The sequence below is a fragment of the Hoplias malabaricus genome, chromosome 14 (genome assembly GCF_029633855.1).
Source record: "Hoplias malabaricus isolate fHopMal1 chromosome 14, fHopMal1.hap1, whole genome shotgun sequence".
Taxonomy (NCBI): domain Eukaryota; kingdom Metazoa; phylum Chordata; class Actinopteri; order Characiformes; family Erythrinidae; genus Hoplias; species Hoplias malabaricus.
In genome coordinates, this window is record NC_089813.1 from 35,125,016 (window position 1) to 35,152,547 (window position 27,532).

Genomic DNA, 27,532 nt, shown 5'->3' on the forward strand with positions numbered 1-27,532 from the left:
TATAATTAAAAAAACACATAACTATTGACACCTCAGGTAACACTTCTTAATTATGGATTGTAAATGTGATGTTATCTCAAGATCTAATACTAAGCAAATAATCAGAAAGTGGGGATTAAAAGTGCAAATGTGTTCAGTGTAGAGGACCCTTTAACTTATTTTCACTTCAGAAGAATGTGCCTTGATTGGGCGAGTTAACAATGCATATGAAGGTGTAAGTGCCATATAAAGGGTCCCATAGGGGGCACTAAAGGCTGCTTTCCTCCCATTGCAGTCTGTTGCAAAATTAGTCTTGACACTTGCTCTATCTATATAGCATACAAACAAATGATCAAAATTAGCTGTGAGATTTCTGATGAAGTCTCAAGAATGTGATGCATTTGATCACATTTCTTTATTATTAACTCCCTTTATTATAACTGCAGTTATAGAGTCATCAGAATGTAGGTGACTTTCATGCACTTTGCCCCACAGTACTCAGCGACACTCGTTCTGTAACTTTATGTGCTTTACCATTGTGTAGCTGAGTTGCTGTAGTTCCTAAAAGCATGTACATTTTAATAATATAGGAATGTTACAGGAATATCTAGGAATTAAGATATTTTTGTCTTGCTGCAGTGGGGACAACCAATTTCAGTACACTTGTGACAACGGAACGGAGGTGTAGCTTAATATTTTTTACATGTGGGGTATATTATAATAATGTGGCAAACGTTGTCATGTAATAAATGTCATAAGGTAGTTAGAGTTTAATATTATAAGAAAATACATGCAATTTCTCTGCACTTCTGTCAGTTTATATCTCAGCTTCCATACAATGATTCACAATAACATCCATTACCTGCATTAATCAGCATGACTAATGCATATACATGTTAATGAGAATGAATTTATAATGTACAGTGTTAATATAAACCTGCTGTATATGCTGCTTAGCATCTGCTAATCATATCACTTAAAGGGAATACTACTGCAAGCAAAATTCATTATCACACACAAAATCAATGGATTAGAATCTGTGCACAAGAAAAGGTACATTAGCAGGAGTGCTTTTAACCCGATGGTAAATGCACCAGGCAAAACAATTTGACACTTCCTTCCTGCAGGAGACAGTATTACAATGATGCCATCAGTTCAATGGAGAGAAATGTCTAGAACTTTCAGCGGATGCCAGTTCCAAAAGAGAGTTACTGAAGCGGGAAATGCAAAAGTGTGGAAATGTTTGGACTAATCACCACAGCGGGGCAAAGAGACAGTATCAGTGGCTCTCAGAAAACAATGAGCGGCTGTAATGAAGCCCTGTAATGTTTCAAAAGCAGCTCCGCTTGAAGGCTGCCGCCATAATAAAAATCTTTTATAGCGCCATATAAAGTTATAATTAAATAATAATAAGTTTTAATGGATTGTTACCACATATCTCTAAATGGGGCTTAATTTACATAATACTGTTTACAAAAAATACCTTTAAAAACATGTGATACCCTTCATTTCACACTCTGCACTACCTCAACACATCTAACCCACAACCTACACTGTCAGAAAAAAGAACTGTACAGGTACAATTTTGTCCAGCAAAAGGTACAAACAGCGTAAATGTACCTTCAAATAAACAACACTAATCTTAGGGTCCACATGTACACATTAAAGATTACACTACTACGATTCCCATTCTAACTCATTTTCCAACCACGAACCGAGACTCCTCAGTCACATGATGTTACTGACTATTATATCGTAAAGCTGGAAGGTGACGGATGCTCATTCTTCTTCCTATACACATGATGCATATTGACAGTTCAATATGGCCTCAACGAGACTTATATATTATTTTCTTACTTTTCTAATAAATATGTTCTCTAACTACAGGTTCAGAATGCTACCTTTAAGTGACAGATACAGGTGCAGTTTTACTGAGCGTACAGCACTAACAGCTACAACTAAGTCATTCCAGAGTGTTCCTGAGGAACTTCGCTTGATTTATTGAGCTGCACGTAGTCTGCACGTATTACATTCTCACCTGGGTCCCTCTCCCTGTGTCCATGCTGCTGTTATTATAGTGCAGTTGTTACGGTCATAAACAAGTGACTCTATATCTTAATGTACTTGCAACAAGTGGCAAATAAAAAAGAAGAAAATCATGAATCTTGAGTCCACCGTCCAGATCAGAGATCATTTTAATGAAGCAGCACAGATGTAGACATGGCAGGCACAAAGCAGAGCGGCCTAATGCCCGAGAATGATGAATGGACAATGTATAGTCAGCACTGATTCTCAAGAGTAGTGTCTCAGATAATAAACTTATTTGTTTTGAATGCATGCAGCATCTTCCCATGAAAAACAAAATATTGCCTTGCAGATGCATTCATTGGGTAATAATTATCTTGATATAATATAAACAATATGCTTCCTGTACTTCTGTAACACCTCTACGTGTTTAGGATGGTTTTAGACTAGATGTTGGGACATATCTGTAAGGATTTGATTGCATTCAGCTATGAGAACATTAGTGAGATCAGTGCTGATATGGGATGATTAGTTCTGCATCACAATCCTCTCTAATTCCTATCCCAAATGTAGTGGATGGTGTGCCATAACTGAGAATACACCTCTTTTTAATAGATCACTCAATATAAAGGGTAACAACCCTTTAAATGTATAGTGTATCCAGCCTATTGTTCTACTCACATACTTTTGAAGGTCCACAATATATAAAACTGTGTTTGTAAATTGTCCAGCCTTACCCTGTGAGCTCAGTGTCCATGACGAGCTTCTGCAAGCCGGTGGACACACTGCAGCTGGGCAAAGTGGGGGATCCCACCCTCTCTGTGGGGGATGCCACCGAAGCTCCAGAGGGGTTTGTCAAGGCCACGTTCACGTCCCTCAGGATCCGTACCAGAGGCCCTAGCTTAGCAGCCGTGCTCTAAAACAGAAACAGAACGGTGAATTTCAGACTGTTAGCAAACACAGCGGGAACCTCATATCCGACACTACAGCTCTGAGAGATCAGCCCAGTGGGGCGTACATAAATGCTAATGTGCTAATCATTTCCTTAAAACATTTTCCATGATCCAAAATGCCCTCTGCCTGAAAGGATAATAAAATATTTACTTTCCAAAACTTACCAACAAATGAAGACGCTTTAATCAAGTTTACTTTTGTGGCATGAGAGAAGTTCTAACACTTAGGGTTTCTAAAAGAAACTGTTTTCTCTGGATGCTCTGATTAATCAGTGTTTGGTGATAAAGTGCTCCTCTAGGACCTAATTTAAGTAATCCACACCAAAGAGAAAGAGTCAATATTTTGCTGAAAGACAAAACAAAGCACACATCTCTGAAATGAGGGGCACAGAAAGTGGCTCGTTGAAGGACAAATCAATCTGCAGAACTGAGTAATTAACTGAGTAATTGACTGATTACCCACACCAAATAAATATAAGGACTTATATATTAAAAATAGGTGCTATATAAACATAATAACCCATAATAATGATATTTAAGCCTAATTTGATTTTTACTGTGTGTGGCTGTGTTAAAATGAGGCTGACCAATCAGAGCTTTGTTGTCATGGTTGCAGACCTACAAGATGAGCATTAATATGGTAGGACAACAACACATTTTCATATCAGAACACAAAATATTACATGACAAGCAACACACCGATTATAAAAATATATGGCAGAGCATCGCTGAAAGGCTGGGGAATAATCGCAAGCAGTTTACAGCCATGTTATGAAGCTTTTCAACTTTGTCTGTCCCAAAAATAACAGCGAACCGTAGCTTCTCTCACTAATGAGCGCTTGTGTCTTTATTTATTTATTTTTGTAGTTGATGATGTGAAAAAGACATGTCAATAACAGGGTTCAAACAAAAAAAAAAAAACATGTTGGACTTGGTGTGAAGGTTTGTTAAAAATCTGCCTCGGTTTGAATAAGACTTTACACGAAACCTAATGTTAACTTTGATCTCTGATTAAAAATGTCTTGGTCTGATTTCTCACACACGTGTACACACACACACACACACCTGGTCGAGCTGGGTGACCGCTTCTGACAGAAGGGAGTGGAGAGTGGACAGTTCTCTGCCCAGGTCGATGTAGCCCTCGAAGCCAGCTGTGTTGGAAATGGTCTCTGGGTTTGAGATCTCCAACAGAAAGCGCTGCATGTTGGTCCACTCATGCTCCAGGAACTGATTCATAAAGGACATGTACTCCTCCTTACTGCCAAACCTACACACACACACACACACACACACACACACACACACACACACACACACACACAGATATTATGTACTAAGTTTTTAGTTATCCTGGTATAACTTTGCTGCTTAATTGATCACTTATTAATATGTTATAAATAAATGTAAATAAAAATGTGCAATTATTTGACATTTTACAACATTCAATTTTTCCTTCTGCTTTTAACCCAAACACACACACACACTGAGCAGGGCTGCAGTGGGTCCAGAGCCTGTTCAATATCAGTGGGCTCAAGGCACCCTTGTATTAATTTTGTATTATTTTTATAGACAGTTACATAGTCCTCTAACACATGGTCAAAATGACAAAAGAATGGAATGAATGTGAAAGTACTACCTTACTGTGTGATAGCTTTTTACAAAATTTATATCCTAAATAACTTGTTCTCTCTCTTAATCACAAATATAGCATTTAAATGTTAAAAACAATTAAATGTTTAGTTTCTTCCAATTAAACAGAATTTGTTTGTACTTACCGAGGTATTACACATAAACAGCATCATATACAAAAGCATATTTAAAAGAGATAAAATTGTTCCTAATTTTAAGTCAACGTACTTTAATGCAATTTAATTTTATTGTGTTTTGGACGTTGTGTCTTTGATGTAAAATGTTGACGCAGTGTAAGATTTACCTGGTGCCTATGTAAACAGGGATGCTGTATAAAATCTCACTGTGTTAGTGATATTGCATGTGTTTAGGAACTCTGCACTCACTTGGTGAAGTTGGCGAGGTTCTGCGTGACCTTGGCGATGAGTGTGAGGGTGCGTGCTGTTCGGTCGTCGGGATACTCCTGCATGAGGTTGAAGAGTGAGGGGGACATGATGGCCGGACACAGGAAGCGCAGGAAAAGCGAGGCACTGATCAGACGCTCGCTGATGTCGGGTCGCCCGCGGTTACCGCACTCCTGTCGCCAAGACGCAAACACCTCCTTCAGTTCCCGGGGAAACACACTGCACAACACAGGACAGACCAGGTTACTTCACTTTAATGCATTAAATGTAATGTTTCATTTTAACATTATTTATAAGTGTTTAAGAATAAATAGAGTAGCATTTTTTTTTCAAAAATATGAGATTTTTTAAAGATTAATATCTAATGAATCTCACCAGCTTTTAGGTACCCATCCATTAGATAACAACATAACTTACACTCCTATTTTCACGTATAACAGATACAACTTTGGCCAATGTTTGTGTGTAAAGCTTGTCCAACAGGTGTTGTGAAACTCAAGGGATGTGTACATCAATCCCCATCAATCCCCACTGTGATGCAGATTAATATGTAATACACTGAGAACAGAGACAGACACATTTCCATTTGTTTTTTGTAATCAATCAATACGAGTGAAGACATTCAAACTAACATGAAAAAAACATTCAAAACATTGTCTCAATGTGTGTTTAATCTACTATTAACAATGCAGGATGGCGCTCACTCCCTAAACGCTTTCATTTACCCATCCACTCCTCCATGCAGCCCATCTTCAGTCTTCACATCATCACTGCCCCCCGCTGAGGCATCTAATCAAGTCTAATCTGCTGTCTCTGGCTTTTTTAAAGAATAAAAAAGAAGGAGGAAAGGCAGAAAAGACTCTTCTGAAGAGAGGTGGCCCAGTTAGGAATTGATTGCTTATCTGAGGTGAAATTGAGGCTTAAATTAAGATCTTCCCCAATGGCAGGGGGAAATTGAATTCCCTCACAGAATGCCTTGTGCTGGGCAGTTGAACGAAGGACTAATTTCTTTACTCAGCAGGATTTTGCCACAGATCTCTGTGTGTGTGTGTGTGTGTGTGTGATGACTGTCACTCAGGACAGAGTTTAACCTTTAACCGGAGACTATTCACACGCTCACAGTCATAAAATTAAAATCTAAATGGTACATGGTTGCACACACCATTGTAGAAAAATATGTTAAATGTGATGTGTGAATATGTACTCGTTTTTATCTCTGTTATTTTACAGAGTCATCCTGCAGAATGCATTTGAATTCCATGGGTTAGGCTTTCAGGAGCTGGACACTAGGCTTTACAAGTTCTATTAATTTCCAACATATTTAGAAACAAACAAACAAACAAAATAACCCACGCTAGACTTGCTGGAAGTGTTTGTTATGTCACTGACTGAGTCAGACGAGCCAGGTTTCTGTAGTCGATAGGATATTTTTCTCTACCTTTATGGCCTGAACTGTAGGCTAATCTCCATTATTTACTGTAAGACAGTATGTGTAGTGAAGTACAGTACCAGTAGGAGTTGATGATCTTGCAGAAGGCAAGCTCACAACACATCTTCAGGTTGCCCTGGTGCTCTGGGAGGTCACTGGAGGAACATTTGGATGGATCCACTTCACAGTTCTCATCGGACTCATACAGAGCTTTGATGAACTCCCCTGAGACACAAACACACACACCACAGATGGCACAGAAAATTTTAATGAATTTTACTGTATTTTCTGGTACACGCCGCATGCTCCACTGATTTATTTCCTAAAAAATATATTCTGTATGCCCATAGGTCTATAAACACCTGATCTGTAGCTTGTGTTGCTTCAGCTTGAAATTTAAAAAAAAGAAATTTTTAGAGAGTTTTTTTCTTGCAGGAGTGAGAAACTGTAAACATATTCTGACAGTGAAGGAATATCTTTTTTTGCAGAAGAAAAACAGGCTCCAGACTCAGTGCTGAAGGCTTTAGAGCTGGTTTCTCTTCTCTCTCCCTCTGTCCTGGCGTTGTGAAAGCAGCCGGTCCAGTCGGCCTTCAAGGAAAGACTGGTCTCTTTAATAATTAAATAAAGCTTTGAACATAGGCACTTACAGCAGAAGTGAAAGAGAAAAATAACAAAAAAGAAGCCCTGATAAATTATATATACTCGGGTCTGAGTATCAACCGTATCACTGGAAGAATAGTAAAAAAGAGCATTATACAGGTCCGAAGGTCGTAATGAACATTTATAAGAGGTTAGTCTTGAAGATGATACATTCCTTGTCTATTTTTCATCAGCTACATATTTTTAACTATTGCTAATAGCTGAAGCTTTCTGCTTGGTCCAGCTATAAGGTTTATATTTTTTATACATGTGGATTATTTGTCAGCAACAATACTGGCTGGTGTAGAGCAGTGGGTAATGCAGGTACATTCTGTGCTAGGGTTCAGTTGCCTGCATAGGCACCCACACAAAGCGTCACTAATAAACCAATTCAGTTTAAATGAAATCACTTTATTCACCAAAATTGTACAGTGATATTTCACATTACATTGAAACATATTTTAACCCATAAGCTTTAAAGCTTGTCCAACCTGTCAACAGTAACAAAGGACAAATGTGTACATGTAAGGAGGAGTATGTATAGGTTTAACCCTTGCTGAGCTGATGAGAATAACTCCATTCTTTCACATGGCAGATCAGGCACTCCGTACTTACCCAAAGCATCCTGCAGATATTTCTGCCCCACCAGTTTGAGGTATTCCTCTATGGCTTTAGTGGCCAATGTGTTCTCCCGGAAAATCAGGTGCTCGTTATCCCCACAGCGATCCACCTCTGACATCATAAGATCCGTCAGGAAGTCCTGCATGGAAAAAAAAATGGATATTATAAAATGCAAAGCAAATAATAACCAATAATAATCAGTAAAGATGTGTACATGTTTCATCAAAATGTCATACAAGTACAGGATATACCTTTTCCTCAGCATCATTATCAGGCTTTAGCCAAGTACGTTTGCACATGTAGGAAATCTGCATTTAATTACACAGTAGCCAACAGTGCAACAAAAGAGAAAATAGACCTTTCACAGAGTAACAGACACTATCAGCTCTCTCTCTCTCTCAGACAGATACCGGTAAAAATGAACACGCACAGACAGTGGAAGGTATACATGTGCAAGGAAGCTTTTATGACAACAGATGCTGGTCAGAACAAGCCTTTATAGATGTTGATGTAGGTTTGCGTCTGTGGTTGTGTAAACGTTGTGCAGTCTTATGAACTATCACATAAAGTAAAGTGTTACCAGGTTTTGTATTGGATAGTGTTTGCTGGGCCACTGCAGCAGTAATATTCACTGTGAGACAGCTCAGAGAGATGAGTCACTCTCAGTGATGGTGTATTGATTGGGAGATAATGGAGATCTTGTAGTCTGATCAGATTTGTTTTCTTTCTTGTTGCATTCCTCTCTCATTCTCTGTCTGTCTGTCTGTCTGTCTGTCTCTCTGCTGCAGTATTGGGCTCCTATAATCAGTTCCAGTTTGGTAGCTCTGTGGCTAAGGGCCGTCTCAGTGGGTAAACATGCTGATGAGTGTCTCTCTGATAAACCCTCTACACACACTGTAATCCCACCTCATGCATGTCCACAAAGGCAGGAGGGAAGGGACAGTCCAGTGAGGGATGAACATGGATAAATGGGGATACAGTAGCCTCTTCCTTAAAGCCATAGTTTGCTGAAAAATCTTTACACAGATTTACACTGCATTCCTCCATACTCCAAATGTGGTCAGTCAGCCAAGCCACGTTCACGGTCTGACTCTCGCTTGTTTGCTTCTTTAGTTCTGCACTGCAGCTCCAAGTAAACTTTGAACATCTAACTTTTAACATGACTTCACTGTAAGATTTGGCTCTAGAATACAGTTTGTACATGGTTTGGCGGTAGAGGACATACTCATGAAAATATATCACATAGAAAAAACAGCAGCCTGAAGCCTGAATTTATCCTGATCTGGAGCTTACCCAGAATCATCGGGTGCACAGGGCACCACACACTCATCCATTTATTCAGAAACTCACACCTATGTAGACTTTCAAATAGCCAATCCATTGACCTACCAACATGTGTTTTTGGAGGAAACCCATGCAGACACCGAGAGAACATCACAGAAAGAACACTTCACAGATTGTGGGTTTGTAGAGGGGTTTGAATCCACAAACCAAGTACCTGGAGTTGTGTGTCAGTGACACTCCCAGTTGTGCAACTTTAACACACAATTTGCTAAGAATGACTCTTTTTTTTGGGTAATTTTTGTAATAAAACATATTTTATCTGTGTTCTTTAAGTACTGGTTACTCAAAAGTGTCCGTAGGTGTGAATGTGTGAGTGAATGTGTGTGTGTCTGTGTTGCCCTGTGAAGGACTGGCGCCCCCTCCAGGGTGTATTCCCGCCTTGCGCCCAGTGATTCCAGGTAGGCTCTGAACCCCCCGCGACCCTGAACTGGATAAGGGTTACAGATAATGAATGAATGAATCCTCTAACCTCAAATATTCTGCACCTGTTGTAGAGAGAAATGCATGTGGCTAGATGTGTACATATTACCAATGGCACAGCACAAAATATGGCTTGATGCAATTGCATTATGCATCAAAAATGCACCTGAATATAACATTCGATTTATTAAGAAAGTGCAGACAACTGCAAACTGTGCACAGGACCGCAGCAGTAAAAAAAAAGAGCCATATCTTCAGAGATGAAGACACAGTGGTATTAATAAACAAGGTTCTTTCCAATAAAGCATTCCACAAGGATGCTATTTTACTCCAGCCAAGAACCACAATTAAAACTGTGCGCACACATCACTTTTTTTGCACTGCATCTCCCTGCACAGATATATCTGTTCTGTTGGTAAATATTCATTCAGCTCAAGGCTCGAGACTCTCTGTCTCACTGCTGTGTGTTATCTTTGTTAAAGGAAGTCTCTCAACAACACGTCTATTAAGATCACAAATATGTATTACTGTTTTTAGAAGTAGAAGCACATCTAAAGCAAGCCATGTTTTGCATGGCTCTTACTCCAGTGCAGATTTTTAGGCTTGTAACTAAGTTATCATACATGACCCCTATGCAAAATACATCAGGTTTGAGCCTACCACTGCCACAAAAGGCTTAGTACATCGAGCCTATAATCACTCACAGTCCACTTCCAGAGCCTTTCATGCCCCCGCCTACAGACTGACTCCACTCGCTCACTCACAGTGTGGGGCTTTATGATGAAACCTCACCTAAATCCTCCACTCCTGCAGAACAGACGTGTGTGTGAAGCACACTCATGACACTCAGAGGATAAGACAAGACCTTGCATTTTCCCAAAGCTCTGCAGGACTCAGGGCACTGGGGATTCAATTAGGCCTCCGGAGCTTTACTGCGCTGATCTCTGGCGCTTCAATGGCTCAGAGACGCTCCGAGATGCTCTGAGACGCCACCCTGCTGCTCACAGTGCTCTCATCGAATCGTCAGCCTAGCTTCAGCCCAGCATCATCATCATCACAGACAGCAGAAACTGGAAGGTCTTCCACAACAAGCTACAGACTGAGTTTCGACAGAGACGTGTGCTTTGACTGGAAAGAAACAGCAGTGTATGGGCAGAGACAAGTTTTTATGCTTTAAGTTTGTATTAGTTTGGGGCCAACATGTACATTTGTGCCAAGTACTTTAGGCTGGACTTTAAGGGGCATCCACTTCTATGGGGCATCCACTTAAATATAGCATTGATGAACTGCCTCTGCAGGTTTTAATATATTTATAAAAATGATGAAGTGTGAAATATACCATGAACTTTGCATTGAAAAAAATTCAGCAAGCAGTCAATGTGCAGAAGTGTGTTCTGTTTTTTCACTTACAAAATCCACCCAATATATCACTGTACCAGGGGAACAAATGCGGAATGTATCTATATGCAGAATTACTAATAATTGCACATAGAATATGAACAACATTTCACAACACCTCTTCTAAAGGCAACATCGGGTAAGACAGGGTTAACTGAGGTGACGTCCTTCATAAAATACTCGGTAAACAATGGCATGTGTTCCTGATACTCCACTCCAATTGAATATGTACAAGTGTCTGTGAGCTTGTTAAAGCGCCAACCACAGGATGTGTGTGTGTGTGTGTGTGTGTATGTACGTACGTGTGTGTGTGTATGTTAAAAACAGAGCCTCAGACCCTCCTCCAGGCACTCGACTAATGACCCCAGCCCCCAGACACAAGCCTGCAGAATAATAACTCTCTACACAAACACACACTGATACCCACACACAGACATACATGTGCCTGCTCTTGTGTGTGTGCGTGTCCTGGTGAGACGCCTCCAGCAATGGCTGCATGAATAAGAGCTCATTAGCGGGGGGCACAAGCTGTAACCCCCACCTTCAGTCGTGCTGGGTACAGACTCTCACACACACACACACACAGACTTCCGCAGGTTCTGATCAATACCTACTCCATATGCACAACAGTTGTTTAATCCTGTGTCAGGTTTGTCCTTCTCCTTCTAATTGCTTTCAGATTCATGGGATAGATGTGCTGAGCTGCTACTCTGCTTTAGAAAGGAATAGCTCTTTTTTCTTCTTTGATAAATGTCAGAAAACATTCATGATGTAAAGGGCAAAATCTGCATTCAAGAAGCAGCAATTGTACACAGTAAGAGCAGGGAAAAATCAGGGAATTGGGATCCCTAATACACTATCCACTACGCTACGCTACAGAACCCATAGAATAAAGATCAGAACACTGTTTAGTGTGTAATTCTGTCTCCTACAAAGCAGAGCAGGGTTCGATTCCCCACTCGTCAAAGAACAAGGAGTCCTTGATAGAGCCCCCGGTGGAGTCCAGGAAAGACTGTTACCTCTGAAATAAGCTGTAAGTTGTTGTGGAGTCTGTCAAGAGCCTGAAATGTTGTTTAGGATGAGATTCCCCTTTTAAAGAAATCTTATAAAGTACTGTCAGCCTCACAGACGAACAAAGAAGTCTAAAAAAAAGACCATTAGTAAGAGTGACTACAAACATAAGGATACAATGTGGAGCTTCACAGTAAACATATCACACTGGCCATTACTCGTGCAGCTGTTGACCCTTGTTGACCCCACTTATCTACAGTTGTGAGTGGACACTGTCCAGCTGTTCTAGACAAAAGCAGGAAGCCAACACCAGAGCTACTGCATTAAGGAGCCGGACATGACCCTGAATGACCGTATTTACTGTACACAGGCTTCTGTTTAACCAAAGACAATACCGTCTCTGACCAGCTCTGGATTCCGCTAATGAGAGACAATATGCACCCAATATACTATCTGACCAGTTCTAACTTTTCTAATGAGAGACTCTGTTCTCACTGACCGAATGTGGTCCAGTGGTAATGACAGACTAAGACCAGTGCTGGACAATCTGACCAGCTCCAAAATTACACACTGTGACTTCTGGGCAAACAAGAGTCTATCATTGTTCAAAGCCGGTGGTTTAAGTAAAACCGTCAATACACTATAAACGTTCTGACTGAGTAGATCACACGGACATTTATGGAAAGACTCTAACACATCAACCGCATTTTAAAAATACCTGTTATAACAGGTCTCCGTTCAAAAAGTACTGCTCACCTAAAGGTCATCTGAGGTTTTAATCTTAATATTTATTCAGTCCATTTAAACACTCAAGACTGAATAATACGCTAAAGAGACTTTTAGAAAAGTTGGTCTTCCTGATCATTTTATTCTGTTCCATTAAACATATGCTAAATCTCTTCAGACTGAATTCTGATGTCCAGCATTAGGCCTTGAAATCCACCATGGCAACTAGTTTGTCATTATACAAATGGTGTTTCCTCAAAGGTCCAGTATACTAGGGTTTCTCCCCGCCCCCTCTCTCTCTCTCTTTCTGCTTGCATCTGGAGTATTTTTAGCCAACGGAGAGAACTCAGAACGTTGAAAATCATGAACCGAAATGAGGATATTGCTCTATTCCTGCTCCATAGGTGGGTAATTTTGACCTACTTTTGCTGTTGCGAATCAATTAAGGTGGAAATGTCTCCAAATTCGAGAGACAGCTAACTGTAGGGTGACCAGATCTGAGATGGTGAAAAAGAGGACACGTCTGTGGGGTGGTGGGCGGGGTAATGAGCTCTCGCGAGAACTTACAGGGGGTAGCTACATGAGCTTTGCCTGACGTAAACAAGGACTACTGACGTGCAGACTGACCAATTAAATGTTTACACAGAAAGTTATCGACCAATAACGGTAGCTCTACAGTCAAGACCGTCCAATCAGAAGATTTTAGGGTACTTCACCACGCCCCCTTCTCACTCAAGCGAACCAATCGGAGTAGGGGAGCGCGGGACTAGTTTGTGAACGAAACTTCTCGAAGTTCTATGTAAGCTCTAGAAAAACAAAATCCCGGACGTTTGAGAAATTCCGCCCGGACATTTTTTAAGTTTAAAAAAGAGGACATTTCGGGTAAAAGAGGACGTCTGGTCACCCTAACTGCATTATCGAAAGTGCAGTTAAAGACTTAAAGACACGTTAAATTTCATCCACGTAACTACAACATCCGGGGTTTTCCTCTCAAACACGGCATTCCACCTTAAAAGACGCTAAGCGCTGGAATGTAAACAAGGGAGAACTACGCTTAGACACAATCGTAGACGTTCATTTTAAGACTGTATACCCAAGAGCACCACCCTAACTTATTATTGCCTAAAAATGTCAGCTGCTGAATGATTGCGAGACTTCAACCTGTGAGAGGGAGAATAGTGCCTCTCTCACGGCTCCTGGGGCTGCTCCCCCTAAAATACTTGGCCATGAAACCTCAGAATCATGGGGCGAAGATCTCTCACGAGAACAGTGTAATGCTTTATGGCACATAGCTCACGGGTGTTTTTATGAAAAATAATTTCCTCATCAATCGTGACCAACAGTACTTATGCTGCAAAATGACACTGATCTAATTTTCATTAGAAAAATATAAACGATCTGAAAGTGCAGACAGTCTTTTGCAGACATTAAAATGTCTACTGCAAGCAAAATAAGTGCTGATGGTGTTATCACACAGCTAAAAAGATGGGACCACAGCAGGCTAACGCACACACACACACACACACACACAAAAGCACGACAGTTCCTCCTGATCCATAACTACAGGGTAATGTTTCAGATGCTGGTGCACAATAACAAAGAGAGGGGGGTTTTGACTGAGAGGATCAATAATGAGAGACGGGTTACACACAGGGGGGCTGCACGCTTTTGTACGCAGTGTCATCTCATTCAGAGCTGATTTATGAAGACAATCTGATCCAAATGTCCGAGTTAATGAAGGAGATAAGGCCTCTCTGCTCTTTAAATGATTCAAGAAGCTGAGGCAGAGAAGAAGCTCGGTCTCCATTGTTCTGTTATATTGACCCTTTTTACTCGGCTGGCCTCTGGAAGAATTAAGGCAGATTTTGCTTAGGCAGCCACTTTAGGAAGAAGACACTAAAATATATCAATAAACATATCAATAAGCTATTAAATGCATACATCACAAGTACACTGCAGGCTATATTCCAATCGGCCCATGGCCTCTGTCCAAAAACGTATTAATATTAGATGATCTAATTCAACATCCACAATAACATCAAGCAAGGGATCATTTTAAAAAGAAGCGACGCCACAGTGCTGGCACTCTTCCGGGGAAATATTTAAATAAAGACATTGGGAAATAAATAAATAAATATCCAAGAAAACAAATGTTGAGTCATGCCCATTCACCATGCCTCTCCATCCTGCAGTGCTGATTTCAGCTCAGCTCTTTAATCAGAGGGAGGAAGTGATTTTAATCAAATGGCCACTGGCTCTAACCAGCAGCCTTCCGCAAATTTCTGATCACTGCGCCAATGCAGTCTTCATGTTCTTAATGTGTCTTGGAAAAGTGTGAATGTAATGCATCAAAGGTATTTAAATGTTTAGTATCAAGAAAGGAAACTGACTAAAAGGAATAAAAAATTGCAAACCAAACAAATGCTGGTGTCCTGAAAACGGTGGGCTAATCACCTCAGAGCACAGACCTCAATATCACTGAATGTTTGTTATTACTCAGTTTGTGAAAATACAAAAAACAAAGCTACTATTCATTGATTCATTGCCTGTAACCGCTCATACAGTACAGCACATCAAAATTAAAGCAAGGCTTTACATTCAGTGGTTGAGGCCATTTTTCACTAACAATGAAACATTACTAAGGTAATCTACAGTCTTTTAGAAATGTTATACGACATTGTTACTGCAAAGGTTGGGTCCATTTTTATTGCCTTATATATTTTAAAATCTCAGCTAATTGTTGAAAAAAATAATACACTACTAAATTAGTGGTATTACTGACTGTGGTACCTCTATTGGAGCTTTTCCACTGCATGGTACCTACTTGGCTTGGCTTGGCTCTGCTTTTTTGCCTTTCCACTGGCAAATCTAGTCACTGGTCCCTGGAGCCGGTACATTTTTAGCCACTGTTCAAGAGCGAGCCGAATAAGGACTACAAATGACGTGTAAATGTTGCAGACCGCTGATTGGCCAGAGAGACTTGTCAATCAAAATGCAAACTGGCCATTTGTAAAATCTCCAATCAAATTAGTTTTTATCTGACTCACAACGGCCGCTTGTAGAATTATGCCATGGTGTTTTGAAGAGTTTCAATCGCTCTTTGGATTGGTGGCAGATGAAAAGGTTCAGTGAGAGACAAACATGCAAACAAACAACAAAGGTAAAACACAAATACAAGACAAGTAAACGGTGCTTAACTTTACCACCGCCATTGCTGTGCTTTTCAAAGCCTGCAGTTCCTATTAAAGTTTTTTTTTTGATGTCACCAACTGATAAAGGAAAAGCAACTAGAGTCCCAGGCTGAAAAGCACATCGAGCTGTGCCAAGTCGAGTAGGTAGCATGCAATGGAAAAGCACCATATGACACTGACTCATTGAGAGATATGAAGCGTATACCAATGTAAACTTTGCAGTCCAGGCCCCTAAAGACCTGTCATTCATGCTGGGTCTCCTACCTTGGCTTTGCCGGTGCTCTGGAGGATATGCACCAAGGCGCAGGCCATCTCCTCCTTGCTCTTGACACTGAGGGCGGGCTCCAGAACAGAGCACAGTAGCATGTAGTTGTTGGTGATATACTCTGCGAACTCTTTGTACAGCTCCATGGGGAGAATGCTCATGCTCTGGTAACGGCACTTCATACGCACCATGGGGCTCGGGGTCTTGCCCTTGTTGGGGTTCGGGGTACTGACCGTGTACCACTTCTCCACAAACTGCCGTCCAGTCACTGTCGCTATGGGGACGTTCACCAGGCCCACGTAATTGTTCTTGTCCTTCTTTTTCTTTTTATCTGTTTCTTTGTACAGGTGCACGGTGATGCTCTTGACCGACGGCAGGTTGTTGAACTCAAAGTGTTCGCCCCAGAAAACATTGTCTGTTTTGAGTTTGCAGGTAGTCCGTGCATAAAGAGTGTCGTCCAGACACAGTTCGCAGAAATACTTTTTCTTTGCTGGCAAGTCCTTGGCCTCGATAATCCAACATTTCAACATGTTTTCCACTCTACGACTGTTATCCTGAGGTACAAAAACAAACAAACAAACAAAAAAACAAAGGTTACAGTCTGTTGTTTACAAGTGCATACAGATCGACCATCTAAACTTGACGCACCAATCAGCTAAGCTGTTTATTTCGATAGTTCACAGTCATTTATAATGTCTTCAACCTCATTGATAAGTCTGGACACAGCTGAGTGGTGTTTTTGTGATGTATTTCTATGGACATGCTTGGGGGTACTATTGACTTCTAGTGGTTCTTAGCAACATTCACCTCAAAGTTCCCGTGAAAAATTAAAGACGCAGAGTTCATGTTTTGTTTATTTAAGATAGATTTTAAAGATTTTTTAAACATATGAATTGATGAATTACCTTTAAATGTTAATTTTAAATGCACTCTTATTATACTTCTAAATGACTATTGTACATAATTAAACAAACCATTAATAATGCAGAACATTTCAAAGTTCTGAATGTTTTTGTTAAAAAATGTGTTGAAAACTATAAACTGATTCTGCCTGTAATTCTGAAAGGACTTAGATAACCCTGGACTCCACTTAAAACCTGCTGCTGGCTAAAGTCTCATCTAAGTTTGGTGAAGACTCTAAATTGAACAGAGAACATGATAAAGTGGAAGAAGTTGCAGGACTCAAACTCAGTCCATCTCAGAGTTTCTCAGAGCTCTTTGAAGTTACCTTGTTGGGATGCACGGCTCGCCTCAGGTTCTCCATCCACTTCTCTCTCTCGGCTGCTGAGCGACAGGAGAAACATTTGCTTCCTGTTGATGTTGTTACCTGTAATTACACATTCACACACAGACACAGGAAGATGAGTTTATAACGGAGAGACAGCACAAAAAGAGAGAGAGAGAGAGAGAGAGACAGGATACAGGGAATTGTGCATTAAGCTCAGGACCAGGAGCTGAGTGGAGAGTGGAGCCAGGTTTCATTGAGCCGTCAGCTCTTAGCGGCTGAAAAGTTCCCTCGAGTGGAGACTAATAACAATTGGCCAAAGAACAGAGCTCTCAAATAACACGAATGGACAGAATCCACTCCGATTAAATGCATTTATCTAATGCAATCAGAGAGAGAGAGGGAGAAAGAGAGAAAGAGACAGCATGGATGACCGCCTGGAAATGAAGCCTTTTTGTCAGACATTCTTTTTAAATTAGCTCCAAGATCAAGGCTCCATGTAGTCCAGCCACTCAGAAATAATGACAGTGAGAAACAAATGGTACTACGCACATCAAAACATTCATTTTCCTGCATACAGGTGTACAATTCCTGCATAATTCAGTTGTTAGGATGTAAACAAAGTCATGTCGAGTGGTTTGATGTGAAATGCCTCGTTCCAGGGAAAATCACTGAGTCAGAGTTGTTCACAGCGGTGGTGATGAAGTGTTTAATTCCTCTAAAAGCTACAGAATCACAGAAAGCCATTACACAAAATGGCTATGAATATATTACCCAATGCCTGTTAAATGACAGCTTTGCAGTGAGGTCTTGGCCTGAAACATTGGGACAGTTATGCATGGTGGAGGAGTAAATGCAGTAAAGGAAAATACTAACTAGAATTTCCAATAATAATTTTATTTTAATTCAGGTAAATTTGTGAGTAATTATTTTACTCAGTTGCATTTTACACAGCAAATTCACCAGTGTTAAATCAACACTATTAGTGTTAAATTAACACTGAGAGTGTTGACAAGTTTACATTTTACACTAATGGGGTTGATTTAACTCTGGTGAATTAGCTGTGTACTGTTTGTTGGTCTACTGCTCTGTGGTTGGTCACACCATTGGCTCTTTTTTAATTTTATTTTAGATCAAACTGCCATGAAAATCTCAGTTTAGTTAAGTTCTTATGCTGATTGATGCTTTATGATTTTAAAAGTTGGTATGAGGTTAGTACTTAAGCAGTTTTCTGAGCGATTAATTTTGTATTTTTATCTAAAGCTTTTTTTGTGAAGGTTAATAAAAGTCACTCGGAGAACACTCATTAATGTTGTTATGGTAACTAACAAAACTCCATGTTTATACATAATATAAATTTACTACACTGCCCAGCTCTGTGTTTAATGTGTATTGCCTTATAACTAGTTCCCATTGTAAATCATTTGGATTACATAATACAGGGGGTCCTCGACTTACGACGTTGATCCGTTCCTACGTCGCGTCGTAAACCGATTTTCGGTGTAAGTCGGAACATACGTATATACTGTACGTAAATAACATACTGTAAGCACTTATTCTATCCTAACACCTATCCTCCTCGGTCCCGAGCCGCGTAACCATGTATTCTTCCGCCGCGCACACCAAACACGACGTTAGCGTTACGACGTTTATGACGCAAAACCACTTAAGTCGAAACAAGGCTTTATACAGTAAATGGGAGATGTGTCGTAACCACGAAACATCGTAACTTGGGACTGATGTAACCCGAGGACCTCCTGTATTCAGTGCTGGGACACAGGTTTTAAAACAGATGGGTAAAAAGACAGCTCTGATAATGACCCTCTGACTGACACTGTAGTCTCTGTCTCCCGTGGTCAGTGATTTGCTGGAGGGGTCTGGCTGGATTGCTGTGTAAATGTAAAACAGCTTTTTGAATGTAGAGTATCTTTTTCTATGAAGGGGACTGTTAGAGAATATATCAGGGTTTTCATGCAAAAGAAATGGCAAAAATGCTATATTTCCAATTAATTTATAGGATAAACCCGTTACGCACAACTTTGTCAAAGAAAAAGATACAAAATAAAAAAAAAGCCCTGTAGGCCTGCAACGATGAATCGATCAAATCAATAAGGGTGGTAATACAGAATACTCTGCCAATAGATCTTGGTATTGATTAGCTGTCCTGAAAACGCTTATGTTTCCCACCTAACGCTACATCATTGTATTAAAAGAAAACACAGAGAGCAGATAGTGCAGTACAGGAACTAATATATGAAAACACTTAATTTTAACAAAAGATGGTTGTGTTGGACTGTAAATCCAAGCTCACCTGAAACAGCAGTTTGACTTTTATGAGTCAGGAATACGAGACTTAAAAATAAACAAACTAAAAAACGAATAAACAACAACAAACAACCTAATACTCTTCTCACCCAATTTTTAGTTAGACGATTTTTATGGTGGCCATTTTAAAACTTGCTTTACATATTTATACATCTTAAAAAATTCACCCTCACATCCACATCCACATTTAATTTAACATCATCTATCGATGTCGAGTGCCAGAAATATATATTGTTTGGAAAACACCTCATGTGTGTTCTCAGCGTTTCAGGACTAGACTCTGAGACTGTGTGAGTAATATCAGTTTATATCGTAGTGTTGCATAGTGCCAGACTGTGAAATAGCAAGAGCATTAGAGGTGTTAGAATTTTTGCTATGCCCTTGATAAAAATAACTTTCAAGGGAGTTATATGTAAAAGGAGAGTTAATGATTGTATTTTTCATTTTTAATTAAGTAATGTTAATTACTGGAAAACTAACAACTGCACTGTTTCATTTCCCAATTAATAGCTCAGCTGAAATCATGAAGAAAGCATTCATCCTTCTAAAATCACAATACATCTTTATTTGTTCAGCTGAATATATCACATACCGACTAATTGCCCCAATAAATAATAAAGTAAATAATAATAATGAAATGATGAATGAAATAAAATTATAATTAAGAAACTAATTTATAGAAATATACTTCTTTATACTTCTGTTTTTACATTGTCAATATATTCTGCTATAAGTTTAATGTGTGTACATGCGATAGATATATGAATAGGCCTTTTAATGCAAAATTCCATTCCATTCTACTACCTCAACATAATGTATAAATAACTAACTCACGCTCAGTCTTTACTCAGAGGTGACTGCCTACAGAATTTACTGCCCACTGTCTGAAACAGAGGTCAATGTGCTGGCCTGAAGCCATGCCATTTGTTTATGACACAGGGCATGGACACCAGGAAGTGGTGGGAATGCATATTTTAGCTACAGATATGACCTTTAAAGGGTCAGCGACTTTGCTATGAGCCAAGCCTGCTGTGCGTTATGCTCACACGTTTGCATGTGCATGTGAGCCACTTGCAAATAATTTACCACCACGTCCTGTTCGTTCAGAACATTGTGTAACGCACTTTCCGTTTTACAGCATTAGAGATGTGTATAATGTTGTTATGAGCTTTTATTTCAACATGGACCAAATAAAACATTGGATAAAACCCAGGCAAGAGGTCAGCAGTCATCACACTGACCTCGAAGCAGAAGTCCTGCCCCAGGATGCTGCTGTGGACAGGTTTGATGAGCACCTCGTCCTCCATGCTGAGATCCAAAGCTTCCACTGCACTGCTGGGACTGAGCAATGACTCGTGAGACCGTGACTCCTTCAGCCTCGGCATCAGATGGGATCTAAGAAGGACAAGAGAAGAATATTCATCAGAAAAGAAGCTTCAGGCTTTTAACACTTTGGTATAGTGACTGCACCAGATCCATGGACCATATTCCTAGCTTAGGAGGAATGCTTGGTCTTCCTCCTAAGACTTTTGACACTGGATTAGCCTATTAACACATTAACATGATTAATATTGTAAGGCGCTCTAGATACAATTTGGTACCAAATGTATTCTCTGAAAAACATATTAAAAACAGAACTAAAATTAATCAAATTACACATTAGTAAGTAACTCCTGAAGCTGCTGCTGGGATTGAAAGTATGATGTTCTGAATCATCAAGACTTTGGGAGACTCCAGGCCTACAGCTACTCAACATGAACATTAATTATGGCCACAATCATATTCTCATTAGTGCTAATAGAAGTTTTAAATTCTACTACACTACTAATTGTGCCACACTTATGCACAGCAAAGTGTTTTTGTCCATATTAAAACGTGCTAAACTCTTGTTTTCATTTGCTTCTCACTATTTGCACAAGCTAACATCACAGTGACATTCTGTCTGTAGGTCAATTCCCACACACAAGCTAGACTTAGACTTATCTAGAAACCCATAGGACCAATCCCAGCTAGAGAGCCAAGGACAAATTATGGATAGTGTTATAATAATTATAGTACAGGTCAATTATCACTGGACAAGACCTCCAATCCACTCTCAAATTTTCTGAATGCAGAACAGTCTGAGCTCTACATAACGTAGTTCAGTGCAGAATTCAGGATCACTTCTGAAAACTAGTTAGCATTCTGTAACGTTTGCGTGAATCTCTCTGGAGACGCATAGACTGCAACCATCACATATTTCACATATTTGTGGGACCTTAAATCTTGGGTGTTGCCGATTGGCTAGTTTCCACTGAAGTCGGTAAATGCCCTGGGCCACTTCCTCATTACAGAAAAGACAAACAGTCAGCCTGAATGTGTGTTGGCAGAATGGTTAGTGGTTCTGTCAGTGTAGCAGACTAGAGCTGGGAGAGTACACGGCCTAATACATCAATACAATGTTGGGAGCGTGGCCAAAATGTTCTATCCATTAAGAGTTATGGTGCCAGAATTTAATACACTGTCAATACATAAGAGGAGCAAATCACCTTATAATTACATCTTCAGAACTTTCCACTGTGCGTTTGAACACAGCAACAGGTAAACTTGGCTGTTCCCCAGACTCTAGCTGCCAGCTGCTGGACAGCTTAAATACTGCTATTGATTTCTAACCCTTATACTGCAGAAATTACATCTTCACATGTGTCCTGAAGCAGTAGTGGTGTAGTAAGTTTTTCCCTTATGTGACACTTTTCATTTCAAAGTATTTTTGAAGTTTTGCATTATTCTGGACATGGCAGTGTGCCCAAATAAGGAAGTCTGGGTCTAAGCTGGTTTCCTCTGTGGGTAAAAATGAGCCACCACTAATGCAAACTGTGGTAAACTAAACTGTTTCAAAACACATTTGGCTTGTGAATGTTTTTACTCAGACAAAAGCTTGGTACACTAGTCTCCCTGTGAACCAAACTGACGCTGCAGAACCGTAAAGCCCTACTATGCTACAAAACTATTATATACAATTTATGATATTATATCAGATGCATTTACATTTAAATGTGTATTATATTGAGGTTTCCAGTTTTACGATATCAGCTGCTATCGGTGGTCTTTAATGTAAAAACACATTCCCAGAAGTCTAGACGTCAAAGCACAAAGGCTGTAGTACATCACGTCTTGGCAAAAACGAAAAAAAAAAAGCTTTTAATGGTTAATTCCTTTTTCCTCTGTACTTTCCCATTACAGGAGTCAATCTCAACCATTTTTTAACTTGACATTTTTAGGAAATTGCCCTGAACTTTCAAATAACAATGCTATTCTGACTGAACAGGCTGTGGAGGCAAAAACATGGCTGGCCTTTCAGGGAGCAGACCCCACGGCTAAACTTCATAACAGCCTTGGATTAAAAATAGCCTCGGGATGCACAAATGACCTGGAGACATTACTGCAATTACCTGCCCAAGGAAAATGAGATCTGCCCACTTTCATGGCACCGCAGTAAGGCTGTCTACACTGTATGCATGGAGGACTTTTACAGCCTTATAGTCTGTGTATAAATCTCTAGGGAGTAGATGGCAATAAAGGCCAGCTTTGCTGAATACAGAGAGGCTTTTGAGTTTGTTACACAGTGGGTTACATTATGTGAAGGAGAAATTAACAGTGATATCTACATACAGAGACCGTGGGGAGGCTTGGAATAAATGTAAAACACCCTGAGGTATGAAATTTAAAGATCAGCCTACGTCATTTACCCTTGGATTAATTCATCAAAACAGAGGGCTGATGTATGAAGTCTTTTGCTCCAGTTTCAGGTATAGGTCAGATGCATTTGGCCTGTATGTCTTGGCATTGCTGTCACTCAAATAAACCTCTAGTTTATCCCTTATGTAACCCTTTATTCCACCCATGTGTCTTTTAACACTGTGTTAAATCTGCTTCCTTTGGGATCAGTACAGTGTTATCTGATACTCAAGAAGATTGTGCAGTTACCATTTGGTAGATACAAGCCTTTGGTTCAAACTACAGTTTCACCCAGCCATATCTGGCCGTGGAACCGGCACATGCTCATCCCCTGATGATAGGGTCACCACTCAGACAGTGTGCACCAGTACATCATTTGAAGCCCACAGTAACCGGCTGGAGTATTACTGGTCCATTGGGAAATCTCCTGACCAATCCAACATTGACGATAAAGGTTAAAAGACAATACATTGTGCGGCTCTGATGCAATCAATGCAAACAGAAGACCACGGCAATTGAACAGCTGCTGAGAGGTGGGTTCATATCGACTCCCTCCTCCTTAGTCATGAATTAAAGATGGCTGACTTCAGGCCCGAGGGACAAAGGCCCTGGTGATATCCTCAGGTAAATGCGAGAGCTGACCTCAGGACAGCTGTGAGCTCATCTGCCCAATTAGCACACAATGCAACCCCAGGAGGAGGCGGAAAAAAACCCATGACAACAGAATAGATTTTTAATTCCTCTACAAGCCTTCAGATATTGAGATGTGATAGCAGGCGATGAAAATTAAGTCACCTCAAAGCCTTAAATAGCCGTGGCAAGGCCACTGAACTGAAATTAATCTTAGCACATCAAATTATGGATTATGAAATTTTGCCCCAGGTCAAAACTGTCCCAGGAAAAAAAAAAGCAGAGCAGAGCTTGGTTTCTAAAGCTGAAGAGCTGGTACACTGCGCCTGTCCTTGAGTGAAACATTCAGAACATTTCAAGTATCCTTTGCTTCAGATCAGTCCAGACATCTGAGGAAAACCCGCAGCCCACCCCCAGACCTCAGAGTGCACAGATCCACGACAATAAACCCACTTTCTGCCAAGCCCCCGGGCACATTACATTTATGGTACTGATGTCCTGAGCACGGCGGAGCATTTCCTACATAAGGAAGTGCCCATATGACAGAATATATGGGAAAATCTGTGATGCTATATGTAACAAATATATTACATTTGCGTATATGATGCTTTTTAAAAGAGGCACAATATATAGAGACAAATCACTAAGCATCTTGTTTACAGACTAAAAAAAATAATTGTTTTAACATTTCCAAGATTCTCCTTTTAAATCATGATAATAACATTAATTGTAGTAGGTAATGATGCATTAAACTAAAGAAGAATACAAAATAAAAGCCTTTAACTATTGATCTCAGATTTGGACAATGTGCATCCTTCTGTTTTGTTGTAAGGGATAAGGGATAATGAATGTTGTTTAAACCCACACAGTTTCCCACATACTTTAATCCCATGTGAAAATAACAAATATCTAAGGACACTGGCCCTCCATAAGCCTAAGCAAAATCTCAGTGGCTCTCAGTGCATCTGAGTGATTGACAAATGTCTGGTGACACGCCGTCAGCTAATATTACAAATCCAGGCTTTTTTATTTATTTTTTCCATAGATGTTGCTGATGCGTTTGGGAAATCGAACATAACCTGAGACACTCATCTGTCATTACAGAAGAGCAGAATACATGCTGACTCGGAGGGAACGTACACCACTGTAATACAGCCAACCGACAATTATCTGTACACCTTACCGCTGTAAATATGTGCTGATCTGAAAAAAAGAAATTCTCCATCATCGCAGTCCTGTTCGTGCATACACTGTCAGAGCTATAGCTCAAAAAGTTAATACTAAGGACACTCACACTTGGGATGTTCGCTATAGGAAAAACATCATACTACAGTTGTACATGCCGTGTAATATATTTACATTTGATTTCCATTGTGTGTTTACATTTGATGAAACATGGACAAAAAGTTGGCCAAAATGTAAATGCAGTCCTTTTCTTTCAGCAACACTAACTTAACAAACCATGCCCTCGTTTACTTACAGACACATGTGACATGGATTAAAAGCCAGGAATCTGAACCTTGGACATAATGACTCTGCAGGTGCCTAACAAACTTTTTCATTCATGCATTATCTGTAAGCACTTATCCAGTTCAGGGTCACAGTGGGTCCAGAGCCTACTTGGAATCATTGGGCGCAAGGCAGGAATACACCCTGGAGGGGGCGCCAGTCCTTCACAGGGCAACACTCACACCTACAGACACTTTTGAGTCACCAATCCACCTACCAACGTGTGTTTTTGGACTGCGGGAGGAAACCAGAGCACCCGAAGGAAACCCACGCAGACACAGGGAGAACACACCACTCTTCACAGACAGTCACCCGGTGGAAACCCATGCAGACACAGGGAGAGCACACCACGCTCCTCACAGACAGTCACCCGGAGGAAACCCATGCGGGGATACAGGGAGAACACAGCACACTCCTCACAGACAGTCACCCAGAGGAAACCCACGCAGACACAGGGAGAACACAGCACACTCCTCACAGACAGTCACCCGGAGGAAACCCACGCAGACACAGGGAGAACACACCACACTCTTCACAGACAGTCACCCGGAGGAAACCCACACAGACACAGGGAGAACACACCACGCTCCTCACAGACAGTCACCCGGAGGAAACCCATGCGGGGATACAGGGAGAACACAGCACACTCCTCACAGACAGTCACCCGGAGGAAACCCACGCAGACACAGGGAGAACACACCACACTCTTCACAGACAGTCACCCGGAGGAAACCCACACAGACACAGGGAGAACACACCACACTCCTCACAAACAGTCACCCGGAGGAAACCCACGCGAACACAGGGAGAACACAGCCCACTCCTCACAGACAGTCACCTGGAGGAAACCCACGCGGACACAGGGAGAACACAGCCCACTCCTCACAGACAGTCACCTGGAGGAAACCCACGCGGACACAGGGAGAACACAGCCCACTCCTCACAGACAGTCACCTGGAGGAAACCCACGCGGACACAGGGAGAACACAGCCCACTCCTCACAGACAGTCACCTGGAGGAAACCCACGCGGACACAGGGAGAACACAGCACACTCCTCACAGAAAGTCACCCGGAGGAAACCCACGCGGACACGGAGAACACTGCCAAACAAACTAAATCTTGGAAATAATAACTAAAACAAAAAAAACATCTTTTTCTTATTGCAGGTGATTCTGTTCAGAAGGGAGCAAACCCTCTTGGCCTATTGTCCTAACGTTACTATTTTAATTTTTTATCCCACAGTTGTCCACGAGCCTGTTATCCATCAATGTATGTCAATAGAAGACACAACTGGCCTTTCCCTATTACCTCATCAAGTAAATTGTGTGTGTGTTAGCTTAACAGTTGGGTATTATTCTCCACCAAGCCTGCTAAGCTTTTTAATATGTTCCATTGACAGCAGATTGAAAATAAGGACCAAAAACCCTCAGCAGTATTTTGACTTCATCATTAAGCACTGTGTTTTCCTCTGAGCTCTGAATCACAATAATGTCATATTTATTCTTCTAACTGATAAAATATGAAGACCAAGTCAAACCAGCTGTACTTGTGGTTTGGAAACAGCAGGCTTTTCCAACCATTACTTTTTGGCACATTCCATCAAGGATAAAAGAACAACCAACAAATTAACTGTCCTCCCAACAACATACATCACCTACCAGTTAAACCAGAGCCCTCATTTGAACAGGGACATTGCAGATATATAGAGACAAACCGACCAACAACAAACAAACAATTTGGTTTGTGTTTTTACTGTTGTTATGTGTCGGAAACAAAGTAACTGTTTATTTGAACTATTCAATGTGAATGGGATTGATCATTCATAACATTCATACTATGATATCAGCCAATACCACAAGAAAAACCCACAGTGAAATACTGTCCAGCCCTAGATTGCCCCTACATGAGAATATAGTGACTGCAACACACTTCATCAGAGGGACATGTCAAGGACAGGACAAACCTAGATAACATATGACCCCCATCCCTCTGGAAAGGTCAGTAACAGCTGGCTGCTGCAGCTCACAGTCGTTTTTCTACAAAAGCACCAGAGTATTGGCCATGATTCACTGGGAGATATTGCTCTGACCG

General features: G+C 40.7%; 1 protein-coding gene across 5 annotated transcripts in view; it reads right to left on the reverse strand.

Annotated features, from left to right (window-relative positions):
* Nucleotides 1–27,532, reverse strand: part of dab2ipa (DAB2 interacting protein a) — a 135,499-nt gene that overhangs the window by 12,971 nt on the left and 94,996 nt on the right. For all 5 annotated transcript variants that reach the window (XM_066643524.1, XM_066643523.1, XM_066643525.1 and 2 more), the window contains 8 exons: nt 20,826–20,979; nt 17,263–17,361; nt 16,034–16,588; nt 7,674–7,818; nt 6,500–6,644; nt 4,973–5,209; nt 4,023–4,224; nt 2,742–2,920 (listed from right to left, as the gene is read on the reverse strand). In XM_066643524.1, coding sequence (XP_066499621.1) covers nt 2,742–2,920; nt 4,023–4,224; nt 4,973–5,209; nt 6,500–6,644; nt 7,674–7,818; nt 16,034–16,588; nt 17,263–17,361; nt 20,826–20,979 — 1,716 coding nt within the window. The remainder of the gene's footprint in view (nt 1–2,741; nt 2,921–4,022; nt 4,225–4,972; nt 5,210–6,499; nt 6,645–7,673; nt 7,819–16,033; nt 16,589–17,262; nt 17,362–20,825; nt 20,980–27,532) is intronic.